Source organism: Astatotilapia calliptera, chromosome 15 (assembly GCF_964374335.1).
Source record: "Astatotilapia calliptera chromosome 15, fAstCal68.1, whole genome shotgun sequence".
Lineage (NCBI taxonomy): Eukaryota > Metazoa > Chordata > Actinopteri > Cichliformes > Cichlidae > Astatotilapia > Astatotilapia calliptera.
This window is the reverse complement of record NC_137436.1, coordinates 21,894,610-21,905,450: the sequence shown is the minus strand read 5'-3', so window position 1 is coordinate 21,905,450 and position 10,841 is coordinate 21,894,610. Positions and strand designations below refer to the sequence as shown.

Below are 10,841 nucleotides of genomic sequence, written 5' to 3'. Positions count from 1 at the left end.
CGGAATCGTTTCCAAGTTGTTACATTGTCCACACAGAAACAGATGTAGTCCAAGACAGTGGAGGTGTAACTGTCCAATGCGACAGGATTGTCAGTGTCCTGCACCTTGAATACATCCCAGTCTGTGCAGTGGAAACAGTCCTGAAGCATCGGAATAGCATCCTGCGGCCATGTTCTCACGGTTTTGGTTGTAATCCCAGTGCTCTTGATCTTTTGTGTGTATATTGGGTGTAGCAGAAGGGAGAGATGGTCTGACCCAGGTGGGGATAAGCCTGGGCTCTGTACGCATTCGCCATGTTGGTGTACACCTGGTCCAACGTTCTATCTCCTCTGGTAGCACACTTCACATTACGGTGGAAATTGTGAAGTACAGATTTCAGGTCCGCGTGGTTAAAATCCCCAGCCGCAATAAAGACACTGTCCGGGTGTGCTACCAGGCTGTTATTGATGCTGCTGCTCAATTGTGCTAACGCTAGCTTAGCATTAGCATCTGGTGGAATGTAAACAGCGCAGATGTAAACGGCAGAAAATTCCCGAGGGAGATAGAATGGACGGCACTTTAACACCAACAGTTCTACCTCCGTACTGCACAGTTTTTCCGTTACCGTGACGTTCGTGCACCAAAGGTTGTTAATATAGATGCACAGCCCCCCGCCAGTCTTCTTACCCGAGTCCGCAGACCTGTCGGCTCGATAGGCGGTGCGGCCTGCTAGATCGATAGCCGCATCGGGAATGGCGCTGTCCAGCCAGGTTTCAGTGAAAATCATGCACGAACAGTTATTAAAAGTCCGTCGAGTGGCGATCTGCAGTCGTATTTCATCCAGTTTGTAACGGATTGAACGGGCGTTGGAGAGGAATATGATCGGGAGTGGTGGTTTAAACGGACTAGTCTTTAGCCGTGCCCACAGGCCTCCCCGCTTGCCTCTCTTCTGCCTCCGCTCGCAACGTCTCCTCCTGCGGCTTGCTGTTGCGGGTAGCCCCGGGGGTTGCTTAACGATCTCCGGGGGGATGAGATACTCGGATGTTAGTTGAAGATCTCCACGGCTTAGTTGTAGTAGATCATCTCTGTTGTATTGAAGTAACCCCAGACTGTGTGAAATAATACACAGTACCACCAAAAGTGCAAAAGTGTAGGAGCTCCGGGCCGCTGCGTCTGCGCGCCGCCATCTTGGTTGCTGCTGAACCTTTGAACCTGGTTGAGCAGTTGGAGCCTCGGTGCTATTTGGTGTTTGGTGCTTCGGCTGTTAAAGTGCATCTTATCTTAATTTTTTGGATTCTTTCCTACAGTTTTAATACTTCTTAATGGTTTTCAGATCCTGATAATCCGAGCTGCAAAGCAGAAGGGCATCCAGGTCACATGCGAGGTCGCCCCTCACCACCTCTTCCTATGTGAGGACAATGTGGCGCAGATCGGCGACGGTCGAGCGCAGGTTCGACCCATGCTGGGAACACGCGAGGACATGGAGACACTCTGGGAAAATCTGGACATTATCGACTGCTTTGCTACAGACCACGGTCAGAGAGCATTCATTTTCTGTCACCAATCATGCAGACAGACTTGTCTTCGACCTTCCTGAACTGTACGGTTTTTGTTTTGTTTTGCTAGCTCCTCACTCTGTAGACGAGAAGAACAGTGAGCGTCCTCCTCCTGGTTACCCCGGTCTGGAAACAATGCTGCCTCTGCTGCTCACCGCCGTCAGTGATGGACGTCTGACTCTGGATGATATTACCAGACGTCTTTATGACAATCCACGCAGGATCTTCAACCTGCCCGTTCAGGAAAACACCTACGTGGAGGTAAACAGACAAACACAATTAAAGGGAATTCATTTTAAGGAGACATTATTTTGATACAGTAATTAGCAGCCTATCTGTACTCTGATGAAATATGTTCCTAATTATTTATCAATTACGTGTCTTTCAGGTGGACCTGGAGCAGGAGTGGGTTATTCCTCAGGCCATGCAGTTCACTAAGTCTAAGTGGACTCCTTTCGAAGGTATGAAGGTGAAAGGTAAAGTCCGCCGCGTGGTCCTGCGAGGAGAGGTGGCCTACATCGACGGCCAGGTCAGCATTCGTGCATTTTGCTTTTGAACAAGAAAACAAAGAGAATAAATGTAGTTGATCTAATAAAGTACGTGTCCTGTCTCCTTCAGGTGCTCGTGCCTCCAGGTTACGGTGAGGATGTGAAGACTTGGCCCACTTCTTCCACCCATCCTCCAGAACCTGTCAAAGAAACTCCAATGGTAATAAAAGTGAATGCGGTAATAATGCAGCTGCTTTCCATGCTTTCTGTTGTAAGATAAAGACTCTACAATAATATTACATCACATTGGTGTTTTGGCCACCGCTATGATTATTTTTGGAGCCAAAATTGACCAGATTTAAGAAGAGAGTGAAGTTATCTGCCAACACTAACACACTTCTTTAGCAGCCATAGCCATGAAGAACGTGCACACAGCAGCAGATATCGGCTAGTTGATGCTAAGTAAACGTAACTGAAAGAAAACACTAGAATTTCATTCAACAAATTGAATAAAAGAACTTCTTAGATGTAATTAGTTTAAAATGCTGTAAAAGACACAGCAAGCAAAATCGAGAGGTTCAGATCAGTGATTAAAGTTGGTGTTTCTTCCATGCCTGAAATGTCTGGTAGGAGGCAAACAGCAGGTATCAACTTGTTCCTTTTGAAATGTGGAGGAATAGCAGCTCCTCACTTTATTTCTAAGAAAGAGGTCTTAGGCACCACCGTTTGGAGGAAGCTCTTTTCCGGTGCTTATATCCCCGGTCTTCTTTCTTATGAGCGTAGATGACATCTAAAAAGTTCACAGAATTTGGTGAACGTACAGCTAACAGTTTAATTACAAACAAAAACATTTAAAGCCTGTACTTAGAACTGTTTTGAGTGTTTCTTGAACTCCTCTATGTGGGGATTACTTCATGTGTTTTGTTTACATTAATTCTGCTCCATCAGACTCCTGAGCGTCGGCGTCCAACTCCACCCCGGGATGGAGTGCGGACTCGAGCTGCGAGCCCACGACGCATTGGTGGAGAAAGCCGCTACCTGCTGCCGCCCCGCATCCACCGTGCCTCTGATCCCGGCCTGCCACCAGGTATTACAGCTCCCAGAATGCTTTGGAACAGCAGTTTTTTGTTTTACCTCGAGGGTTTCTCCCAATGTTTCTACCAGTGTATTATCAGCCTGCCTGGCTGTGGTGGGGCGTGGTCTGCGGTGCCGTGCAGGGAGGGCGGACGTACCTGCACGGCATCCTTAATCACGCCCGCCTAGTTAAAAACACGGGGACTCAGGGGTTTGGGTGTGTAGTGGTGAGATGTAAATAAAGATGGCTCCGAATGATACTCCGTGGTCCCGCCGTGCCTTATTCTCGCCACACTGGCCTTAACAGGGGATTTTTAAAGCCTTCTTTAGGCAAAAGGTATCAATAAGTTGAAAGAGGGGTTAAAAAATGAAGCAGATGTTATCATATCATTTCACATGTTCAGCTGGTATGTCCATTAATCAAGTATGTCAAAACTGTTCATTGCCGTATAAAAACAAGTTGAATTAAAGTTGTTTGATGTTCTCCTGCTGATTCTCAGTGAAACACCTTTGCTGTGTTCCAGTCATTGATACACTGCGACTCTTATCCCCACAGAGATGGTCATGCTCCCACCAGCCGCTGCTGTTGACGGGTACAGCCATCCTCCCCCACTGTCCAGGCTGCTGTCCCCACAGTCTGGGTCAGGACAGGTGCCTCCTGGTCAGGTGTCACACCTGCAGATGTCTCCTCTGCTTCACCCACTGGTGGGACAGCACATCTTGTCTGTCAGACAGTTCAGCAAGGAGCAGGTACGCCGAAGAAGATGAAACACACTCTGGGAATGCTGACAGGTTTAAAACAAGATCTCGGGTCTGAACAAAAGCTTATTTTTGTGTCCTTCGTTTGTTTCAGATCTCACACCTGTTCAATGTTGCTCACACTTTACGTTTGATGGTTCAGAAGGAACGAAGCCTGGAAATACTCAAGGTATCTCCTAAACGTGCCTCATGTTACTGCACTATTCACTAATTTCAGTTATGTGCTGTTACAATGGTGGATGTTCGTATCAAACATGACCAAAGTTATAGAATGATGAGGTACCTTAAAGTAATCCCTCATTCCTCATGCCTTCCTGTTCAGGGTAAAGTAATGGCCTCCATATTCTATGAGGTCAGCACTCGCACCAGCAGTTCCTTCGCAGCGGCCATGCAGCGTTTGGGCGGCTCCGTCGTCCATTCCAGCGAGGCCACTTCCTCCTCGCTGAAGGGAGAATCGCTGGCGGACTCTGTCCAGATCATGAGTGGCTACGCTGACGTCCTCGTGCTGCGTCACCCAACACCTGGAGCTGTAGAGGTGGATTTTAGATGGATACTTTTTTTTATTAAAAGTTTTCTTTACGTAAAAGAAAATAAACACTAATTGGTCATAAAAGTAACTGCAGCAGCACCCTGTTGTGTGTTTTTTGATGCTTGTTTAGTTTGAAGATGAGTTTTTAATATCTTACGCACGTGACTCCTCCTTCGTATTGTTTGCTGATGATACCACTCTGTACTGCTCAGCTAAAAACTTAGAACAGCTTCTGACTACAGCGGAAAAGGAGTTAAATATATTAAAAAACTGGTTTGATGTAAATAAGTTATCATTAAATATAAAGAAAACAAAATTGATTATTTTTGGCACTAGACAAATGAAAAATGTATCTAAAATAAGGGTTAATGGAATTGAAATTGAAAGAGTGTACGAAAATAAATTTCTTGGAGTGATAATTGATGATAAGCTGAGTTGGAAGTCTCATATAAACCACGTGAAAACAAAAATGTCAAAAACCATTGCTATTCTCTATAAAACAAAGCATGTCCTGAACAAAAAATCATTATACACACTTTATTGTACTCTGTTGCTTCCATATATGACTTATTGTCTAGAGATATGGGGTAATGCATATAAAACGAACACTCTTCATATTTTCAAGTTACAAAAAAAAGCTATAAGAATTATAAACCAATCAAACTATATAGAACCAACTAACATTTTGTTTATTAATCTGAATACCCTGAAATTTTATGATTTAGTTGAATATAAAATGGCACAGATAATGTATAAAGCACAAAATAACTTGCTTTGCCCCAGTACTCAGAAGCTGTTCAAAGTCAGAGAGAGTCAATATGACTTAAGGGGAACAGATTTCTTTAAAAAAAAAACAAGATAAGGACAAATATAAAGCAGAGATGTGTTTCTGTTAGAGGAGTTAACCTGTGGAATAGTTATGACAGTGATTTAAAAAGGTGTAGTTCATTTTCCTTGTTTAAAAACATGTTTAAAAATAGAGTAATAGAAAAATATATAAATCAAGAATGAAAAGTGCAAAAAGGAGAAAAAAAAACAACCTCTTGATTCTTTTGCTTTGATGTAGTTACTTATCTAAGGTGGAAAGTTTTTTTTTCTTTGGTTTTTTTTTTTTTGTTTGTTTGGTTTTTGCTTTGTTTTATTATTTTCTTCAAGCCCTGTGTACAGGAGCTGCATACAAAAAGATATTTTGTGAAAAGGGTTGGCGTAATAAGCAAATGCTTCAGCCAATACCTTTTGATTAGCCTTGTCTCATGCTTTCTTTCTTTATGGTAGATTTTTGTTCTGTTTTCACTGTTTGTTTGTTTTTTGTTTTTTTTTCACTGTTTTCACTGAGATTTGAATTTGAATGCTAATCAATAAAATCAAAATCAAATCAATTCTCAGAGCGCGTCCCGTCAGTGGCGTAAGCCGCTGATCAATGCTGGCGACGGTGTCGGGGAGCATCCCACTCAGGCCCTGTTGGACGTCTTCACCATCAGAGAGGAGCTGGGAACGGTCAACGGCATGACGGTGAGCGACATGATTCCTTTTTAATTTAATCTTCAGCCAGAATAAAACTTTACATGAAAACATGTTAAAACTGTGGCGTCTGTCAGATAACGATGGTTGGAGATCTGAAACATGGCCGAACGGTTCATTCCCTCGCCAAACTGCTGACCCAGTACCGCATCACTCTGCGTTACGTGGCTCCCAAAAACCTCCACATGCCAGCAGAGATCGTCAGCTACGTGGCCTCAAAGGGCATCAAACAGGTGAGGACTAAACATGGTTACACAGCAAAGAGGAGTTTTCACAAATATGTACTAAAAACTGCTAATTTAAAAAACATGTTTGTTTGCAGGAGGAGTTTGACAGCATCGAGGAGGCTCTGCCTGACACCGACGTCCTCTACATGACGAGGATCCAGAAGGAGAGGTTTGCATCTGAGGAGGAGTACAAAGCCGTAAGTTTCATTTCACCGACGGGTTTTATTTTGTGACACAGATACTTGCATATACTCATAGCACATCTGTAGTTAGGCCTGGTGCTTCCTGCCTCATGCTGGCCCGGTAATCGTTTTTGATATCGTTCAGTTGGTCTCATGGTGACATTTTCCCTAATCCACTATTCTGCACTGCAAACTCCACTGACTCCATCTGGTGAAGCTGGGGTTTGTCTGCATTTGGAGTTCATCTTTAGTGGAAAGCAGCTGATTTGTTCAGTTATTCGTCACAAAGTTCTTTCCAAATGAAATATTTCTAGAGGCAAAACTATTAAATAGAATTGTCTTAAGAAAACAAGAAGATATGCGAGAAAGAAGGCGTTCCCTCACCCCTCTACAGATGTAAGCGTGTGGGGAAATATGGAAGTGGAACCCTTTAGCTAAGCATTCATAGGTGCAGACAGAACCAATCAGCTCAGGTCTCATGTGACTGGATGATCCCGGAGTATTTTTGATCTTTAACTGTGACTCTGTTGTTTCTCTCAGTGTTTTGGTCAGTTCGTCCTCACTCCTCACATCATGACTGGAGCCAAACAGAAGATGGTGGTGATGCACCCGCTGCCCAGAGTCAATGAAATCAGGTGAGACGCGCTCAGTCAAATGTCTGACAACAATATCAGTTCCAGCTGTGTTGTTTAAATGTTGCTTGAGCCCTTAAATGGGCTGCAGAAATGTAACGTTTTGTGTACAATGTCTAATTTCAGTACGATTTCTTTTAACTAACTTAAATTTGAACTGAATTTTATTTTAACCCACCTTACATTATTTGCTATTGTGTTGATTAAGTGGACTAATGATCTGTTTCTCTTTGTTATTTCTCTCTCAGTGTGGAGGTGGACACAGACCCGAGGGCGGCATATTTCCGTCAAGCAGAGAATGGCATGTACATCCGAATGGCCCTGCTGGCCACCGTACTGGGCCGATAACTCAGTGTGTGTCACAGGCTGGGTCTCTGACCCAGCGCTCTGAGTTCATTTTGTATTTGTCTCATTTTAGATATGTGATTAGTTTGTGTCATTCCTATTTAGCTTTAGTTAAGGAAAGGCAGTTATTAATTATTGTTTCCTTGGTTTCTATGTTTGAGTTCTTGTATCGTTCATCACGTGTTAGGTCTGTTAAGCTTGTGTTGTCATGTCTAGTTTCAGTGTTTCCTGTTTTATTTTGAAGGAGTCGTGTGTTCTTTGTTCATTGTATTTAGTTTCACTTCCCCCGTCCTGTCATTAGGTTCATGTCAGTCAGCTGTTCCTCCATGTGTTCCCACTTCCCCTAATCACCTCCTGTGTATTTAAGTCCTGTGTTTTCAGTGTGTCATTGTCAGATCGTCTGCGTTGTTTGCAAGCCAAGAAGTTGCGTCAAGTCTCCTCGCGTCAAGTCCATGTTCCTGTTGTAGGTTTTTAAGTTAATTTAGCTCACCCAGTTTAGTTTATTGTTAGCCTTGCATTTTGCCTTTTGTTTCCGTCTGCATTTGGGTCCACCCTTCACTCTACACACAATCAGCCCTGCTGATTGTGACAGTGTGCTGCTTCTTTGTCCTGCAAACTGTCAGAGAAACAAAAATGTATCTTTTCTGAAATCTATACATTTCTCATTTCCTGCCCCCGAGGGGTGCAAGTAGGTTTAAATACTAGATTTAATACTGAGTTAAAGTTTATAACATGCTGCTGTAACACAGAACTTTTTTTTTTCTCCAGTCACACAAATGTTTACTTGTTTTCTTTCCTGCTGTATTTCAAGGTTCCTTTATTTTTACATGTCTTAAAACCATTAACATAATTAACATATAGAACCAGAATCTGTCTTGTTTGAAATGGTTAAGAGATGATCAGTGTTTGTGCATCGATGAGCCAAATCGAGGAGCAAAGGGAAGAAATAGGAAGTGGGTGCTGCTATCGATGTCTCTTTTACATATATATATAATTTGCAGCTGCTGCATCTGATTAATGATGTTTAAAGGGACCAATGAGGATGTCAAAGAAGATAAATCCTGAATGCATTTTTACGTTTAGACCAATTTACTGGACCAGCTTCATCAGATGTTTGTTTGGGTTGGCACAGTCCTCTGAAAACCAGCAATGGTGGTTTACGCCTCGAGGTTTTTCAAAAGAAAATTTCTAACAAAATACAGAGAAAAAAATATTTTTACTACACCAAACAATCCGATTGATATTTTGTTTTAAAATGAGCAAAAGCAAAACTAAGTGTCTAATATATTTCTAGGTTACCGGAAAACCTTCATCATTCCAGCTCTACATGAGTATAATGGTACGATACGACTTACTGCACATGTTTGTATCATGATTTCAGTCTGTTTCAGAGTCGTGACATCCTTGCTTGTATGAAATGGTTGTTTCCCTTTCTTCAAATGTGTTGCATTAACTGCAAGTGGAAACGCACAAATATCCTCAGAGCACAGTCTTTGATGGTTTTGGGGTAATCTCCGTAACTATCAGTAATTTCTTACACTGTTGACAAACTTTTTTTAAAATCAAAATCCAAACGGATGTTTGTAAAGTGTTGAACGACTTCTGTGTCATGTGGAGAAATAAATAATGAAAAAGGATGTTTCTCTTTGTGGTTGATTTCATTTAATACCCACAAATTATTTCAGAATTTTTAGTAACATAATTTAATGTCTTGTTTGGATCTTGTCGTTGTAGTTACGGATGATTGGTTGTGAGCTCATCCTGACTCAGTACTGGCAAAGGTCATGTCTAAATTGGCCACTTGATTAAGAACAAGTTTCTCACTATGTAAATTATTTTAATACTTCAAAGCTCATTTAACAGCTCAAGGATCCACAAAGGTTTATATCTTCAGTATTGTAGTTAGACTAATGGAAATTGAAAAAAATGGCCATTGGTTTGTCAATGAGTTTTGCAACTAAACTGATTTCGCTTCAGGATGCATCTAAAATGCATTCAGGCTGGCTGTGTGGTGTCGTGGAAAAGTGGTACGTGCAAAAACCTTTTTTTGTCTGTCTTTGAGGGTGGGGGAAGACGCTTAATGTTTTTTGTAAGTATGACTAATGTGTACACACACACACACACACACACACACACACACACACAAGAAAAACAACATAGAAGAAGAAGAGGGGTATAGTTTACTACACGTCATAAAAACACAATCAATTATCTTCCAACTGCATCTTTCTGTTCTGACTTTAGAGTCCTTGTTTGTTTACTGAACCGTACTTTGGAGTCATACTGTTGTGATACTGGGGAGGAAAGGGTAAGGTGTGAGAGACTAAACCCTCACACACAAAACTTCAAAAATCATGTGTCATTGTAGATAAACTGATCTACAATGTGTTAGTAAAGAGTGACTTGCACTGCAAATTTGTTAAACCATTGCTTAACGGGCCATTAAGCAATGGTTTAACAAATCTCCTTTAACATTCACAGTGACTAAACCAGCTGTCTTACCAGCTGTTATATTCTTTAAACTTAAATTAAACCCCTGAAATTAGAGTTTGGTGTTTTAAGTCACCTATTAAAAAACACGAGTGAACACTTCTTTCTCTCAGCAGCATTACTGAAGTGACACTTTGATGATGCTTCATATCACAGTCTTTATGATGGAAAAAAACATGCAGATGTCTGCACTGCCACTGTCATGAAAATGTCCAGAGCCAGGGTTCAAGCTTCCTCTTCAGTTATCATTGATCATTAATATGGAGGCCATAGAGCGTGCGCAGTGGGGACCGCGTGGCCCGGAAGTGCCGCTTTTTCGGATGAGCGAACGCGCGTGCATCAGTGTGCATGTGTGCGTCCTCGTACGTGCAAAAGGTGCCCTTTCTGGCCGTCACTGGTGGAGGTGTGGGGGGCATACCTCCCACCCCCAAAGGTGCCCCTTATATTCTTCTATTGTTAAAATATGTTATGAATACATAGAATAAAGACATTTTCCATCACAGTGTTATTGCTCATCAAGTCAAGCTGTTAAACCAAGAGGGTATTTAGAAGTCCTTTGAGAAAATTCTTATACGTATCAGAGCTTTTCTATTGGGATAACAGAGACTTACAGAACGTCAGGTGGTTTTCATGATAGTTGTAATAGTGAGAAGAGATTAGTAGTATAACTTTGTAATAAAAAATAATATTAATAAACAAATGGCTTACAAATATGAATGTTTATTTATGTGCAGAAATAAAATGGAAAACAGCAGACTTAAAAATTGCTCATATTAAAATGTAACGAAAACAAAATTGAGAACTGAATGTGGAAGGAACTAAACAAAACTTAAAGAAGAAACCCGAATCACAAGATCCAACAAATGATCAGGGAAAGATAAAGGAGGACAGGACTTTATATACATCGAGGACTAGTTGACGTTTAGGATAAACACAGATGAAGACAATATGGGCAGATTGAGAAATAACAGAATAAAAAGTAGGACTAATGCGAGACATGAAAGAAAAGTAAACTTCAAAGTAAAACAGGAAATAAAAAACTGAAGCTAAATTAAAGTG

General features: G+C 41.6%; 1 protein-coding gene across 1 annotated transcript; it reads left to right on the top strand.

The window, feature by feature from the left end:
- Nucleotides 1–731: 731 nt before the first annotated feature.
- On the top strand, nucleotides 732–7,570 carry LOC113006836 (multifunctional protein CAD-like). The gene is made up of 14 exons (XM_026143035.2): nucleotides 732–822; nucleotides 1,287–1,514; nucleotides 1,606–1,796; nucleotides 1,924–2,064; nucleotides 2,154–2,243; nucleotides 2,972–3,110; nucleotides 3,654–3,847; nucleotides 3,951–4,025; nucleotides 4,179–4,391; nucleotides 5,772–5,897; nucleotides 5,984–6,139; nucleotides 6,229–6,330; nucleotides 6,856–6,950; nucleotides 7,196–7,570. Exons 1-14 carry the CDS (start codon nucleotides 732–734, stop codon nucleotides 7,293–7,295), a joined length of 1,941 nt encoding a protein of 646 aa, XP_025998820.2. The 3' UTR covers nucleotides 7,296–7,570.
- The last annotated feature ends 3,271 nt before the right edge of the window (nucleotides 7,571–10,841 follow it).

What these genes read in the sequence shown, in the direction of transcription:
- LOC113006836 (XM_026143035.2), top strand. Translation starts at nt 732, where the DNA reads ATGGCGCTGTCCAGCCAGGTTTCAGTGAAAATCATGCACGAACAGTTA. An exon ending in CTGCAGTCGTATTTCATCCA is followed by an intron (nt 823 to 1,286) that starts GTTTGTAACGGA and finishes TCTTTCCTACAG; the next exon opens with TTTTAATACTTCTTAATGGT. An exon ending in GAACGGTCAACGGCATGACG is followed by an intron (nt 5,898 to 5,983) that starts GTGAGCGACATG and finishes GGCGTCTGTCAG; the next exon opens with ATAACGATGGTTGGAGATCT.